The sequence below is a fragment of the Acanthopagrus latus genome, chromosome 6 (genome assembly GCF_904848185.1).
Source record: "Acanthopagrus latus isolate v.2019 chromosome 6, fAcaLat1.1, whole genome shotgun sequence".
Classification (NCBI taxonomy): Eukaryota; Metazoa; Chordata; class Actinopteri; order Spariformes; family Sparidae; genus Acanthopagrus; species Acanthopagrus latus.
The window spans coordinates 16,784,075-16,801,008 of NC_051044.1; the positions used below are offsets into that span (position 1 = coordinate 16,784,075).

A 16,934-nucleotide genomic window follows, 5' to 3' on the forward strand; every position below is an offset into this window, starting at 1 on the left:
ACTGAAATGAAATATGATTTTTATACCGGCCTCCCTCCCATGAGACATGACTGCTATGCTACATAATATAAACTTGTTTGAGTACAGACATTATTGTCCATTTAATTCACCTCACAGACGATACTAAAGCTCTCGTATGTTCATCCTGTATTTCCGTGTGCTCGAGGTCCCAGAGAATTAGACCAACACACTGGACCAACTCAAAGCAGATCAATGAATCAATTGACTGCGAGTGTGTTTTGACTTCTAATGTGCAACCACAAAAACTTCACAGCAATATATTTCTGAGAAAGTCCCACATGTAACCATGTCAACATAGTTAGCAAACAGGCAATACAATCACAAAAATATTAGTTTAATTCACAAATTCTAACTGAACACTACTCTAATAAATGTGAAGCGCTCCCCTCTTCAAGCTATTCGTCAAAACAAATGACACTTGCCTTGTGCCCAAACTTCAGATAATCCTTCATTTCAACAAAAAAAAAATCTTAATAACATTTTTAAAATGTGTTTCTTTAGATCAAATATGTTTTTGTGATCTTACGTACAATGGCGTCAATCCAAAAATCACTGAAAACAGTTGTTTCTGAATCGAAGGGACATGAGACTGAGCTGGAGATTGCTACAATAAAGTTTATGAACACAATCTTATTTTCTTGTTCTCAACAAATCACAAAATGACCTTACATGTGGGGTGGTAGTCAGAATAATGGGGACACCTTTTGATGCACAATCTTGTACGACAACACCGCCAAACTTGGCCTTGAAGTTCATAGTTAGACATTTAGAAAATACAGTTATTTGCCTTTTCTTTGAGAATAAAATGAGACAAGCAACAAAACTCTCTGCCAGTTAAAAGTAAGTATAGAAAAATTAGGTGATTAGCTTAGCTTAGCATAAAGACTGGAACAATGTTAAACAGCCAACCAGCACATCTGAATTAACATTTTGTTTATTATTTTTGCAGTCTGAATAAAACACTACGGAATAAGGAACACTAAACAATTGGAGCCAGCAAATTGTGAAACCACTGTGATGTCATTCCATTGGTCTGAGGACTACAATTTTTAAGGAATTTGGCATTATGGCCGTTGTCATCTTGTTTTTTTGGAGCCAGAATTGACCATATTTGGATAAGAGACTGGAGCTGGGGTGGATCTAACTGAGAAAATAAGAACACACCATTGTCTACTTGTAAATCACAACGTAGCCATGACCTGAAGCAAACCTTTACTGTCTTCTTCACTCTAAATGGGACCAACATTGCTGCCTCATGCTGACCTGAAGAAGACTTCAAACTAGACACTAAGACCATAATCTCATCAGGAAATTGTTTACTGAGATGATAAATCAAGTGAGAAGTGTGGTGATTTTCTCATAAGCTTACTTTCATTCTGTAATCTTTTTGAAACCAGTGGAGCTGCTCCCCCCTGCTGGTCATTAGACAGAATGCAGGTTTAATGCACTTCCGCACTGGCTTCACTTTCACAGACCTGAGAGCTCCGTCCACTATTTATACGTCCATGGAGCCAGCCAGCAAATAGTACAGGAAGTTACTCACCAAAAGTAGTCTGTAAAACCCTTGGATGTATTAACAGAGCTGGATACACTGCTGCCCGACAGCCTTGGTGGCCTTAATAAAAGTTAAGTGATCACTTGTTGAGTGACTGTGTGCCATCTTTAAGTCCAGGGTCCAGTGTCTACAACACATCCACAGTAAAACCACAAATGGAGCAACGGCTCGAGCTACTCGAGCTGCACTGCTATATACATGAGACATGCTGCACTCGCTACAATTATCTACCAAACACACCCTCACAGTCTGGTGATCTATTCAAAAGGATCCATTTAAAATCTCCCAGCTCTCCCCACCACTGCCGTGCTAGGGGACTGACGAGGTCGGAGCCTAGATGCCAATCTGTGACCATGTTTTGCAGCTATTATAAGCACTTTATAATGAGATAAAAAGGTGTTAATCAGTGAGTTTTTGAGGTGTTGCGCAGATTTCTGAACTTTGGAAAGCTGTTTCCCCTGCCGCCAGTTTTTGTGCTAAGTGGCCTAACCAGTTTCATTTTTAATGTACTAACACAATAGTGGCATCGACCTCATCAAACTCTCTGCACAAAAGTCAATAAAGGTATTTCCTAAAATGTCTAACAATTTCTTTTAAATGTAGTATCTAGTCAACATTTGCATGAAATAATCTCAAGTGTTGTCTTCAGTAATGTATCTCCTGTATCTCTCTGGTTGATTTTACACTGATGTAACTTTCCGATCCCCTCTGGCTGTTAGCATTTCTGCCCCTTAGTGCCTCCTGTCTTGTCTAGATCAGACCCAGGCGTGGACGCCGCCCACCCAGTCCAGCAGACGCCCTCGGTACCAGGCACGCGTGATTGGCTGAATGAAAAGCAGGAGTCGAAACCGTCGGAGCAGCCCGCAGAAGACGGCGGCCGCCACGACCACGAGCGGCGACATCATCACGAAACCCAGGATGATGAGGGCGGAGCAGCTGTTGTCGTCAAGGTAATGGCAGATGGCAGAGGGGGCGTCGAGGACCTACAAGGACAAACACAGACGGGATCATAAGAGTAGACAGAGGGGCTCCAGAGGACATGATGAACGTTTTGGCTTTGGCGGCTTCTCGAGGATTTGTCGTCGGCTTGGTATGATTACTGTGCGCATGAGTGTGTTTGCATATGTTCAGGGTGCAATCGTGGGACTGTGTGGGTAGCGAGCTGTGACAGAGTCTCTCCCAGCTTTCCTCTGCAGTTCAGATAAGAAGAAGCCACTGTCTACAACCCTCTGAGCTGTCAATCACAGGCCAGAGAGCGAGAGAGAGAGAGAGGAAGACGGAAACCAGCAAAAGGAAGCAAAAAAAGGCAGGAAGTGAACAAAACGTTGAATGGATGAGGAGTAAGAGATCGAGGGGTGAGAGCAGTGTGCACATGTGGTTAATTCACACACGACACAGACACACACACACAAAGAAAGAACAAGCACATTATCTCCTTTTCTCTGTCAAATCCAGACATACTCGGAACAATACGGTTACATCTGAAGCCTCTTTTCTATAATTTCCCATTGTGAACTCTGTCTAAATGTACTTTGCCTCCTACAAATGTACCCTAGCAACAGCAGAGTTTAACACTCACACAGGAGAGAACCTCTGTTAAGTGCACACTGTGCTTTCACCGAGTACATTCTCCTCCTCATCATGCTGTCGCTGTGTCTGTGCACAGCTGGTGCCGGCACCAAATCAGACGGTCCTCTCAGTGGGTCCCCACTCGCCACGTTCAGTCTGTCACCACAACTCCCTGTCTGACGCTGTCTGTAATTGTTGGCTCTGAAGGGACATTCGCTCCGGCCTAATCACAATTACAGTCTTGTTGCATGCGCAGACTTCGCATGTTCTTAATTTAACTGCTCCATCACGCACAAAATCGTTCACAACCGGGGCAACCTGGCAGCTGAATCAGGGGTGGGGCGTGATGTTACGACCTGATCTTCACAGCACGATTTTGGCTTCATGCTCGTCATGTTTTTTTTACTTATCTCCTGTCTGCACCCTTCGTGACTCATAAGAAACAAGCCGCGCCCTTCTCCTCACCTCAAAACAAGAAGCACTGTCGGGTTCCAACATTCGACTTCAAACATACAAAGCCTGGACACATTTGTGGAGAAGGCGTCAGCTATCGGCATCTAACTTCTGCTGCCAAAAACATTTTCCCTCGAGGCGGTGGTTGTCTCATCTACCTCTCTGACTCCAGGTGCCAGTGCCAGTCTTCACGAGAGATAAAGCTCCCACTGTCAATAACTGACATGGGTTTACTTGCCTTAAACTTCCAGGCAAGTGGAAGGAGAATGGGTGCAACTTCTTCACTGGAAGTGATTTGTGAACATCTTGTCAGCTTGGCACAGACCACCATATTTTTTTTTTAGGCTACTTTTAGGCAGTAGAAACCAGCTGTCGACACGACGTAGACGTATTACCACACTTTAAGTTGATTTGCTGAATTTATTAGCAAACAGTTGCCAGTAGTTATGGAGTGACATTATGATTCAGTCATGTTTTTGTCCACATAATGACTGAAAGTGCAGCACTCCGGTGTGCTCTTTATCAACACCTTGTCATCTAGCTCTTTAGCTGCTCTCTGTGCCTGTCTGTCATTTGGTGACAGGCGGCGGGGGTTCTTGTAGCTGAAAACAACAGCATGATGTGGCTGAAAACGAACACTTATCCTTTGAAGGGTCAAAGAGAGCTGCAGCTGACATTGGGCCTGGGCAGGTTAAGCGTGGTTTATTTATAGTTGCATGAAGGCTCTACACAAAACCTACGCAAGTGGCCTAGACTGTTGGGAGCACTTAAACACGTGCGCTGGCATGTCTGCATTGCTGGCATTACTTTCCCCAGTAAACACAGGCTAGATTAAAGTGCACAGGTCCAGTGTCTGAGGAAAAGCTGCCCCTCCATCCACATCATACTTTGATTCAGCAAAACAGCGTTTGCCTCCAGGCAACTATTCGAGGGGCCTCCTGCCTTTCGGATATCCAGCCTGTTCACTCTCTGTAACCCAGAGACTATCTGGGTATAAACACGAGAGGAGCCAACAGCCGAAGAGGTCGATGTATTTACTGAGGTGACTACAGGTCAGTACTTATCACTGTCTCAGGAAATGCAACAAAGTTTCCCAACATTTACTTTTTCTTTTTTGAAATAATTATTTTGGGCTTTTTTGCCTTTAATTTAAAGATGACACTTGAAACAGAGGAAGAGGGTCAAACCTAATATTGATGCTGAAATGAGGCTTTGTGTCTTGGACCACTGTCTGGACAATCATAAGGCTTTTAAGGAGACGCCAAGCGTGATGATTAGCTGTCAATAAACGGTTGCAATGGGAAATCAAATCGAAACTTTAGGGGATTACTGAGCAACAAACAGAGGGGACAGTGCGAGGAATCAATGTTATATTTTGCAGGACACAAAACACTCTTCTTTTCTGGATTATTATCATTTTTAAAACTGCTGCATCCTTTTGTTTGCTTCCAAAGAGTCAGGATATTGTAGAGATTTACACAGAGAGAGTTTAATTATAATATATTGTGGTTTAACTTGCATGACAACAGGCTGTACGCTCTGTCTGCCTGAAATGTGATATGCTGCAAAGTGAGTAAGTGGAAACCTCATCACATAAAACAGACTTTGGGAGCAAAAGGATGATAAATTGCAAAGTATTAAATATCTTATTGGATGGCTATTATTTAAAACTGTGCACATATTGTACCGTGGGACTCTCAGTGATTCCTGGTAAACAGTGTCTGGTACTATAGTCTGTATCCACCTCAGCCAAGTATCCCCTGACTAATCATCCAGAGCAGCAGGATTAGCTTGGATCAACTTTACAACCTACATTTTTGGAGCTCAAATCACACCAGCTGTCCACTAGATGCGGAGAAAAAACTTTGCTCTCTGCTTCTACACAAACACAGTAACACACAGATTAATGTCAACTTCAGACCTCTGCGCTGCAGACGACTCACCCTGGAGTGGCAGAGGAAGCCTACGTACAGCAGCAGCATTGCAGGCAGCAGCACCACAGAGAAGACCAGGGCCAGGAGCAGAGCGCTGGCCAGCACAACACACAGGTTCCAGACGACGAGCACCGTCCCGCAGGCCACGCAGCCGCACCTGCCCCTGCGGCTGCCCCACGCGCTGCCCCCGCTGTGGGCCACCGGTGGGGGCAGCATCTTCACCCCCTCCCCGACCCAGAACTCCTCCTCTTTCTCCTCCTCGCCTGAACCGCCATCGTCCAGGTCCACGTCCATACCACACATCCTGCGGGAGAAAGAGAGAGCCCTGTTAAGTGTTCTGACTCAGACTGTTGATGTTTTGATTCAATTAATGAAAAAGGGATGTAACAATTGTACAAGGCTGAGGTGCTTTAAATTGTGCATCTGTGCTAAATTAATGAAAACAAAGTTTTATTTATTTATCTGTTGGCCATTGCTAAGCTTGTAATCACTTTCATGTTGAATCACACACAAAATTCACACCTGAATTGTATGTTTCCTTTTCCAGGCTGGACGCTGTTTAATCAGCTGCATGTCATTTATGCAAACACACTGAACTTTCAAACCATAAATAAGAGCGGTGAGGCACCGCCCTGCTCCCTCACTGTCCTCCTCTGTCTCCCATCCAGGCAGCCAATAACTAATTAGTCTATGTAAATGAGCAGCCTACAGCCTGCTTTGACTTTACACACACACACACACACACGCACAAACACTTTATCTCCATGGTCGATGTCATCAATCAGCTCTCTGCCAGTGGAGCCCAGACTGTATGCCAATATGATCCATCTGAAACAGATCAGTCTGAATCTTTAAACCTGGACAGCCTCCTGCTGAGCCGCAGACACAAACCAGGGCTGTTCAGCATCACACCGGACAGAACTCATGATCTGCTGCTCTCAGATCAGTTTAAACAACCTCAGCATGAACTGAACACGTTTGTTTTCTGTGATGTATCCTGATCTTTTCTTTTACCTTGGAGTGATAAAACACTACATATTTTCTGTTTCTAATTTTGTTTACTCTTTCTGACTGGAAACTGTGTTCAAAACATGCATGCATGTGATAGAGTAGCACCATGCATCCTTTAACAAAACGTCTTTGAACAACCCGCTGTAAATGAGGATTTTAGTGCCTACCTCCAAGTACAAATCTTGTTAATCTCTGGGTGCGTTTGCTGAATTCTCCTCCCGCAGATCGACCCGGAGCTCTTAAATCTCACTACACAACGAGACGAACACTTGTTTGTTTGTAGAGGAGCGGACAGAGGCAGCAGTCAGTGGGACCCTGTGCTGCTGCTGCTGCTGCTGCTGCTGATGGTGATGATGATGATGATGAAGCCTTTGTGCGTCTGAGGGCGCGAGCCGCTCCGGGCCACGCGCACTACCGTGAAGTGCGCGCTCACGCGGCCAGGTGCATATTCAAGTGTGACATACAAATGAGCATTTTGTTCCAGGAGTATTTTTGTTGGATTTTTTTTTTTTTTTTTTTTTTTTTAAATAAACACAGCAGACATGCGCACATCTCCACAGCTTCTCCCCTGGATGACCAGAGGGGTGGAGTTCAGCTGCTGGCTTCATGTTTATAGATATACATGGAAAACAACTTTTGGGTCGCCAGGTTGTGTGAAGACTTCTTAAAATCAACTTATCAGTAAAGTTACCAACTTACTTAAATTGTTATTGAGAATAAAAAAAATGGAAACTGGATGGTTTTTCCTTGTAAAAATGCCTTAAACTTTAAGGCTTAAAGCAACATTATGTAGAAATCAGCATTTTGTGCGATTTGGCGCCCCCCAAGGTTTCTGAGTGCAGCACCACTGTTGTAAACACAAGTTCCAGGTTTGTAACATAACGTAGCTGCTGACTACAAACTAAACTCATTACGTCATAATACTGTAATGTGTTGAGAACGTGTAGGGTGAAGTAAACATGTCTGTAACGCTGTGATCCTGCCCTCTCACTGAAGTTACACGGTGCAGAAACTAGTTAGAGCTGAGACAGAGACACCACTCACCTTGTTACAAGACACTGTACCATCATGATAATTCTGAAGCTGTTAATTTGAGGTCACAAAGTTACCTAAAGTTGCTTTAAATGAGTTACTAACACCTGTGAATTTAGTGCAGACTTGACAGCCCATTGAGAAAAACCAGTTAGTACTTATTCATCGACTGATAACATGTAATGCATTTTTATTACATGGATAGAATCAACAATTAAAAAAAAAAAAAAAAAAATCACAACTTGGCAACCAAAGACTGCTCTTATTATTGGATATTAACTAATATATAAAGCAATTGCAAATGCCTGTCATGGCTTATTAGAAAGTGGTACTGCTAAAGCTTTAAGCTTTATTTCATAAGCTTTTTATCACTTAAAAGCAACGAATGCTTTTGTTGACCTGCAATTTAACATTTCACCCAAACCTTGCTACAGCGATGTGCGAGCGTACACCAGGGTGTGGTCAGTACGCCATAACATCACAGTGTTGGCTGCTGTTGGGGATGCAACATACTTAAATTAAAAACAAAAAAAAAGCTTTGCAACTTGGCATTAAAGGAGCTCTGTGGAACGTGTGTATTGAAACCAGTTGTTATTTTATGCTAGCACACTCAGTCTAAACTAACGTTAGCTACTATAGCTCTCTGTTATACCGCCTTTCCACCTAAATAAGCATTTTTTTTTTTTTAAACGCAGGTCGACCCGCTAAAGATCGTTTATTGACCCCATTCCCACAGACAAGACAGTCCAGCTCTGATTTTTATCTGAAGCATTACGCTGTCACCCCAGGCCTTCTCGAAGGTAAACCACAGTCCAGCAGCTTTAAACAACATCAACAACAATCTTACAATCCGCTCACACGTGGCCAATTAAAAGGTGATTACTACATGTAAACACGTAACAAAGACTGCTCACATCCTATACCCGTTCATCTTGTTATCTCTACGATCAGGTGACCTTTGCTAAGGTTTGCATGAGTAAATGCAGTTCAGTTGAGTCAGATAATCAGATAACATCTCAGGAAAATGAGATTAGGCTGCACTTATACTGATAGAGGACACACAGTGTAAAGAACATTCACCTGTGACCGCTCAGAGATGGAAATGATATTAAAATCACCCATACTGCATCAGAAAACAAAAGAAATGATGCATGTTTTGTACAAGATCAAAGTCTGTTTTATCCCAATTCAAGTGGGAGGAAAACCAAATCAAAGCACATAAACAAGTTCTTGTGCGACAATAAGGTGCGACAAGTTCAGAATTGTCTCTCTGAGTTTCTCTGCCTGCCGTCTCTCGCCAGTCACTGAGCTTTGTCAGCTGTGTGGCTGCGAGATAAGAGAATGATCGATCTGTTTTGCAGCTCAGACAGACAGTCAACCTTTCGCTGTTCAAATTTAATTACACAGAACAAGAGAAAAATAGATGGGACGATATGGGACAGAGCTGACGAGAAACGGTGGAACAGACGCTGCCTGGACGTAGGGATGAGGGAATGATTGATGAAGGGCAGGAGCAATGCTGCAGAGACTCTCGGGTGGAAGGTGTTTCAGCTCTGTTTGTTAGTTGTCTGGTTTGGAGAGGTTGAAAAGTTCAGTCTTACAGTGAGAGGAACCTGTAACATCTGCTGACATCTGCTGGACTGTCTGTGAACTTGTAACATAGATGCAGCCACGTCTTTCTTCAGCTATGTCCCCCAGCCTTTTATCACCCGGGCTCTGTTTGTCTAAGTTCACACGACAGAGCAGACCATGAACTGAACATTTTCTCTTTCTGTGGCACCTCTGATTCTGTCGGACTTTCTCTGCCTCAGGCAACGACACACGAGGTCACTCACCATCCATTTACTGAGCAGCATCATGCAGACCGACATCTACTGGCATCTCAGGCCAGCAAGCAGCACAGCAACACCGACTGTGAACCCTGTGAGACGGAGGTCATCCATCCATCTAATATTGACAGCTGTTAGATGTAATGAGTGCATCATTTCAACAGCCTCAGCTTTAGCTCAACAACGTATCTGTGCTATGAAATATTTATAATTGTATCAAAGTTCATATCAGTGTTTTTTGTTTTTTTTTGCCTTCTGTTTACTTTCTGCGCTCCTGTGCTCCTCCCCAGTCTGTTCTCCCTCTACACCTACACTGCATCGCCTTCGACTGTCTCGCCCATCAGCTCCTTCCCTGTTCTCTTGTTTCCTCCACTTGCTGCCCCCACTTCATCCCCTTGTTAGTGCAGTTTGTATTTAAGTCCAGCCTTTTAGTTCAGTCTTTGTCAAGTCATCTGTTGTGTTTCCCCAGACCCTGTTGTTGTGTTTCCCTGCCTTGTTTTTCTGCCTTAATCCTGTCTAAAACCTAATGTATTGATATCCCTGCCTGTCGTCTCCTGTATTCGGGTCCTTCGTTAATCTCAGTGTGACAGATACAAAATACTGTGGTAGTGCGGCTACAACACAGGAGTGGATTTGTGAATTCAGGACGAAATAAAGAGAAAAATAATGATTGCTTTGGAAGAAAAAGATTGTTTAAAGACCCAGTTTTTACATATTAAGCTGACCTGCTGCTCACTGATTCCAAGGCTCTAAGTTAAATGAGTGCTAAAACTGGCAATAGACTAGTTTTCTGTTTCAACAAATCATTAAGAAAGTTAGTGTTGATTGCTGAGTTGCATGGATACAAAACACTGAATCCATCAGTGTTTACAGTGGTTCCCTCTAAACCTCACCATCACTGTACAATTTTGTCTGCAATCACATTTTGTCCTGCATGCGTAGTTTTTATTTGGAAACAACCCAGCTGTCTTTGCAACAGCAGCGCCGTCATAATACCACTTGGAAACTCTAACAGGGAAAAGTTGTCTGTTGCCAGTTTAATTAAAATGAACTATTTGAAAGTGCAACAAGCCAGTTCTCTGTTCTGTACCAGATTACACATCTCCTTCCAGAATTTTTTTTGAAGGAGATTAAATTAGAAATAACCACGACATAAAAGAAAGTTTAGAGAGATACTTTCATTTCATTCATTGTGGGAGATACATTATGTTTACTTACTAATATCAAGCTTGATATACAAAACATAAGCCAAATCTCCATCCTAACATGATTCTAATGTCCGAGATAGGGGACAAAATCAGATCACCAAATGCAGCAGATATCTTCCAAAATCAAAATCTTGCCAGTAACTGACAGACTGCAACTTTGTAAGACATCCACTTGACAAAAGCCTAAACTTGACTTTAGAAGGACTTGACTTTTCAAATCCATAAACAAGTGAAAATATATGGGTAAAAGTTTATCTGCAGCTTTCCATCACAGTATCTCATTAAACTTTCTGGCGCAGTGACATCAGATACAGGCCAATGAAGCAGCGAACAGCCGGATCTCTGCCCATCATGCAGCTCTTCTGTGCTCCAGCAAGCGGCACCAACACCTATTAAATGTTTGTCCATGACTGGAATGTTGTTGATCAGAGAAAACAACACCATGTGTCATGAAAGTAAAAGGCACAGCTTAGGTTCTGGAGACAGTGAGAGGAAGCTGTGAATGTTTCTTTTGTTCTACACAACAACACTTTCTGTAACTCCATTTCATGTGTTACTCACTTTGACAAAGAATGAGAGAGCTAAGAACATAACAGAAGACAAAAGGACGGTTACCACAACAATAGAATTTATTGCATTAAAGCAGATTAAAAATAATGACACTACAGTTTATTAACAGACTGTAGTCTTGTCTGGATGCATGTTTAATCAGCAAACAAAAAGAGTGCACGGGCTGCTGTGTTTGTATGAGTTTATATACAAAGGAGTGTAATCTGATAGCATGACGAGTGTGCGTGCGTGTGTGTGTGTGTGTGTGGGTGTGTGTGTGTGTGTGTGTGTGCCTTTTAACACAGAAAAACATTTTAACATAAAGTGAAGCCTTATTTCAAAGTGCCTTTACAAAACTACAGATTGGTACAAAGGATGCGCTGTGGAGCAGAGTAGAGAGGGTGGAAGAGATGAGCAAAGTGACAAAAGGAGTCAAGTGACGGAGCTACCCTCCGTCTGATGTGTGTGGTAGTGTGTGATGGTCTGTGTGTGCGTGAGCGTGCTTTTTGGAGTGTGTGTCTGAAGGAGGGAGAGGGTGGGACTGAGCGCCGCTCAAGGTGTCAGATAAAGACGGAGCGTCCACCACGTTGTCGGCTGGATACAGCTGCATCACCGCCCCCTCCTGGGCTCCTTCTTTACTGCAGGACTGGCAGCTGCAGTGGAAGATCCTCTCCACCAGCTTATCCACATGAGGAGACTCTTCACTGCCCGGGCAATCCAGAGTCACCTGTTCACATACACAAACGCTCTCTCAGTGACCTGTTACAAACTGCCTACTTCATCCTAACTGAACACTGTTTGGTTTTGTATTCAAAGCCACAACAAATAACTAATATTTTTTTTGCTGAGTCTGGACAAAAGATGGTGGGGTTAAACAGGATAAACCTTTTTGTTTTAGCGCCGTGCCATACCACCACTGTGCCATAAAAAGCAACTTTATGACTTATCTGTCCCATATAAACTGAAACCGACCTGGTGACAGACATTAAAAAACACTAAAACAATTATTCAGAAACAGACAATCTTCTTGCTGATGGTCATTGTTGCCTCTGGAGGCCATGTAGAGGGGATCCGTATTGAGACTGTTTTATACTTTACTATACTATACTGAGTAATTTCTTATTCTATTTGTACTACTTACTGCTGAATTGTTTTTTTTTTTTAGTGACTGCCGTATCCTATAAATGGATATGTAAGACTATACTTACTTTCCTGTCCTACAAAACAAGAAATACAACAAATGTAATATAACTAAATCATCAAATGTTCTCAATAAAAGAAATGTATAAATTGAGGTGGCTCTTTAACTTAAAGGGTTTAGATGAGGGCTGCCCAAAGTGGTGCCCGGGAAAAAAAAAAAATTAAATCGGGTTGAAATGCAGGAAATCATTCAATTAAGGGATCTTCAAATTACTTCTTTGGTCCAACAGTCCGAAACTGAAAGACTCATCATTTACAGTCATAAATGACAAAGACATCCTTGCATTTAAGAAGTTGGAACTAGCAAAAGTTTGACATTTTCCTTTAAAAATGACTGAAACAATGAAACGATGTTCAAAATTGCGGGCTTCTTATTTTCTTTCAATCAACTAATTGATTTATCGACTAATTGTTATAGCTCCATCTTCCTTCTTAGGAAATACAATTTTTTACAATGTGTACATCCTGCTTTCTGTAGACCGCCTGCCATCAATATCTTTCTCCTTAGTGTTGTGTTTTTGCTTTATTAAAGACAGTCTTCATTCTAAGAAACCGATTGCATCATGACTGTATTGTCCACGGACTAAAGAAATTTCTGAAAAAAACCTCAAATAAAATAAACAGAAAATATAAACCCCCTTTAATCCACAACATTGCACAAGCTCTTGTAGCTCTCCAGACCTCACGCAACTTCCCCTCACTGTTATCATTACCCACTGAAAGTGATCATTCAGCTGTTTTATCAAGATCAACCACAAGTGCCAAAGCAGCATGGAGCAGTCTCCTCTTTCATGAGAGCTGAGGCTGTTGTTTCAAACTGAATTTTGTTTAAAGTCCTACAACAACAATCATAACCACAGACATAAACATTCATTTCCAGATCATTAGAAGTAAGGTGAGAGTGTAAATGCCCTTTCTCTGGCCTTTTTCATGCAACAAAAATTCTAAGAAAAGTAATGAATCTATCAGGTAACAGCAGCGCACTCCAAAAGATACAATATTTTCCAGTGAAATATGAGGCGACTTCACCTGCGCTCCCACCCGCCGAGCCTACCTGGCAGCTTTCCAAACTACATACACCTCACTACAAAGCCTTTGTTGTCACAAGACTGGATTCCTTCTGGCTGAGGGGGACAATGAGCTTCAGAGGAAAATAAAACGCAGGCTGATGGTTCATGGGGAACCGCAGAAAATGTGAGAGATCTATTCAAAAACCTCCATTTATGGTTTTATTTTCTTCTGGTATGTGTTCACTGGTGTGCAGTGATTGCCATCTTTTATGTTGGAAACTTGCGGTCTGTGTGTGATTTTGACGAGTCAGTGTTGGTGTGTGCTTGCTACATGAGCTAATGTGCAATAACTCTTACCACTTCCCACTGCGTCTGGGCAGGCATGCAGGAGTCACAGTGCACCAGAGACTCGGTCGACTGTGGGAACGTGTTGGGGACGCTGTAACTGAAACACTGGCCCAGACAAGCTCTGTGAGGAGGAAAGAAGGCATTGATTTCATTGTTCCTACAGACACGACGTTCATGCCAGTGTAAGAAAAGGCTATGGATGTCTGGTATCCTCAGGCCAAACATACGATCGCACAAAAGAGATTTATTTACAAATGTAAGGTGAAGCACTAGTCAACTTCAGATAATAAACGTAAATCATGATTACAATGTTGAATTCCGCAAATACTATTGTGTTAAACATGCAGAGTTGGTGTGCAAAACTTCTACTCATGTCACAGGGAAGAATTAATATCAATGTAGCAAAGTTACCCTCTAGTAGAATAACAAATGAGCTTCAACCCAACTATATTCTTTCAATCAAATTACTTGAAGGCAGACTAGAAAGTTATATTTGCATGTTTTGTCTATTGTCAACAGATCAGGCATTTAAATAAAAAACAAATACGGTGCTCTTTCGTTTTTTTTCTTACTGTCAACAAATACCATTAAAAGAACAAAACAAACAATGAAGTGATTTATCCTGTCTGTGTCAGCCAAAGCCTGAAATAGCGTCTTTCATCACTGTTTCCAAAAACTACTAAAAACACACGACCGAGCCACAGCACTGCACTGGGTGACATGTTCCCTTGTTAAAATAATCATGGGCTTTGTAATTTATTTCCCAGTCCCACAGACACTGTCCCGCTGCTGTAAATTACTCACTAGAGCAACAAATAAGCAGCATAATATAGTCCTCAAGATGCACTAAATGATTCTGTGTGAGTACTGGTTGCTGAAACATTTATATATATATATATATATATATATATATATATATATATATATATATATATATATATATATATATAGTAGTAAATAATCCTTACAAGTTTTTAAACGATTATGTCGTCAGTCGGCTGAATGCCACAAATCAGGAAAGACAGAAACTGCTGCAAGACAGATGAACACATTGTCAGTTTTTAGTCTTTTCATGAGATTTGCTGACAAAGAGATCTGCTGAGTGCCTACAGTTTCCCAGTTCATCTCTGGTCTTTAAATTTAATTATCAAACCATGCAGGCTGATCGTATCTTTCCTAGAAATCAACAAGCAGAGTTGAGACTTTCCTGGAATTCTGTAGTGGAGGTTATTTCCTTCTTCCTCTTACTTTTGAGATTGTAGTACACAAACTAGTGTAATGAACTGATTAGTGTCAAGTCTCTGCATGTTGATTCATACTTGGCTGAAATTAATTCTTTACAATTAATTGATAATAAAAGAAAATATGTGTTTATGTACTAAACTGACTGATTACACTTAAATTATTGATGAACTACAGCATTTCTATTAACAAACTACAAAGCATACAAATCAATTGCAACTTTACAGTAAACAATTGCTTAATGAATGGTATATAAGGCATTTTGATTGTTTGTTAACAGTGATAGTAATTATAAAGTGTCCTGCTGTTTCAGTTTTGTTGATTTATATAGCATTTCTTTCAAATAAAAGAATAGGCAAGTTTTTTAGAGATTCACAACTTCAGTAGGTTGCACGCCACAGATAGTGGAGTCACAAACTACTGGAAGACAGATGAACACATTGTCAGTGTTAGTCTTTTCATGGAATTTGTTGGCAATAAAAAGCATGAATATCTCCAACTGTTTAAAGGTTGTAGAGCACAAACAAGTGTAACAGACACATTTGAAGTCTCTGCAAGTTGGTTTTTATACTTAAAGCTGCTCTAAGTGTAATCCCTTCTCTCCACTCTACGTCACCCCTTGAACATGCAGCGGTAATTGCAGACAGCAAACAGGAGGACCCTGCTCTCTGATGCTCACTAGCAGACAGGACCGCCTCTTTGTGGAGTTCTCTGTCCTGATTGGATAAAGCGGGCAGGGATGCCAGAAAATGTATTTTCTCTTTTACTGCAAGGAACATGGGTTACTAACCAAACACTTTATACAATGATAACTGTTGGAATATAGAGCTATTTAACAATTTTCTATTTTAAATGTCACTTTAAATGTCAGCATGCAAAACCCATACAGTGTGGTACATCAAAGTACGTTTAAGTACCATGATACTTTTGATACACCAACACCATTGTGCTCTACTATCTGAATGAGACAACTGAGGATGCAACTTGGTGACATCTAGACATTTCCGGATGATTCACTTTTTTTCTGCTGCACCGACAGACTGTCAGCCAGGCGGATAGAGAGCGAGACAGAGAGGGCCTTCATCCTGACCTGTTTTGAATAGAGCGAGGCTGACATCCCGTGTGCCCGACTATCTGTGTGATGTTCTTGGCTTCGCACCAGGCGCTCTTGTCAGGGAACAGCGCCAGGCGGTTGATGTGTGCAGGCGGTGCCGCTGAATACAGTGCAAACAGTGCGCAGCAAATCTGAATCCTCTGCCACATGACTGCACCTGAAGGGGCAGAAAACCACGGCATGTTACTACTGTGTTAACCCTTGTTCCACACAAAAACACAGACAAGGGAGTGGACACAAAATCTCTTGACGTTTTCAGATGGTTTTAGTTAATCCTAAATTTGAACATGTCCCTGCAGATGTGGATTGACAACTTCCTGGTGATTAAGCAGCTTGAAACCTAGATGACCCTGGGCTTCATATTTAACTTATTGGAATAATTAATAGACACAACTTCCTCATTATGTGAGTCACCGGTTGCATAGAGAACCTTATATTGGGTTTATATTGTCCCAGAAGAGACAATAAAATGGGGGAGGGCGGCAAATGTCTGCTCCAAACCACCTGACTCCAAGTCTGCTTCTCCTTCACCCTCTTCTTTAAAAATACCTCAAGGAGTCACGTCATTTACAACCTACAAAATGTTTTTCTCCTGCTGCTTATAAAAAGAAGGCCCAGTGGTCACCCACGTCGACTCCTTTACACACTTTGCAGCACTTCCATATGTCTCTGACACAATCACAGCCTTGTGATCAAGAATCAGCAGAGATCTGGAGATGAAGTGGCTGCTGGCCTGTGAAGTTTTGAAGAGGAAGACCTTTATTTAACGAACACCTCTAGATAGACAGAAATACTTAACGTGACCGTCTTTAAACGCAGCACGCTGTACAGTCTGAGCGCCCTGTGGATGTTACTGTTA

General features: G+C 41.9%; 2 protein-coding genes across 2 annotated transcripts in view; both read right to left on the reverse strand.

Moving 5' to 3' along the window:
* Nucleotides 1-616: 616 nt before the first annotated feature.
* On the reverse strand, nucleotides 617-7,021 carry LOC119020845 (transmembrane protein 88). The gene is made up of 3 exons (XM_037100552.1): nucleotides 6,711-7,021; nucleotides 5,542-5,836; nucleotides 617-2,559 (listed from the first exon to the last, which is right to left on the reverse strand). Exons 2-3 carry the CDS (start codon nucleotides 5,833-5,835, stop codon nucleotides 2,332-2,334), a joined length of 522 nt encoding a protein of 173 aa, XP_036956447.1. The 5' UTR covers nucleotide 5,836; nucleotides 6,711-7,021; the 3' UTR covers nucleotides 617-2,331.
* A 4,197-nt stretch (nucleotides 7,022-11,218) lies between these two features.
* Nucleotides 11,219-16,934, reverse strand: part of nbl1 (NBL1, DAN family BMP antagonist) — a 6,795-nt gene continuing 1,079 nt past the window's right edge. Inside the window, exons 2-4 of the mRNA XM_037100549.1 lie at nucleotides 16,052-16,232; nucleotides 13,729-13,840; nucleotides 11,219-11,888 (exon numbers count right to left, since the gene is read on the reverse strand). Coding sequence (XP_036956444.1) covers nucleotides 11,607-11,888; nucleotides 13,729-13,840; nucleotides 16,052-16,224 — 567 coding nt within the window. The 5' untranslated portion in view covers nucleotides 16,225-16,232 and the 3' untranslated portion in view covers nucleotides 11,219-11,606. The remainder of the gene's footprint in view (nucleotides 11,889-13,728; nucleotides 13,841-16,051; nucleotides 16,233-16,934) is intronic.

Coding starts and splice junctions, on each gene's coding strand:
- LOC119020845 (XM_037100552.1), bottom strand. CDS start 5,835: ATGTGTGGTATGGACGTGGACCTGGACGATGGCGGTTCAGGCGAGGAG. Junction 2,560..5,541: donor GCTTCCTCTGCCACTCCAGG/GTGAGTCGTCTG, acceptor TTGTCCTTGTAG/GTCCTCGACGCCCCCTCTGC.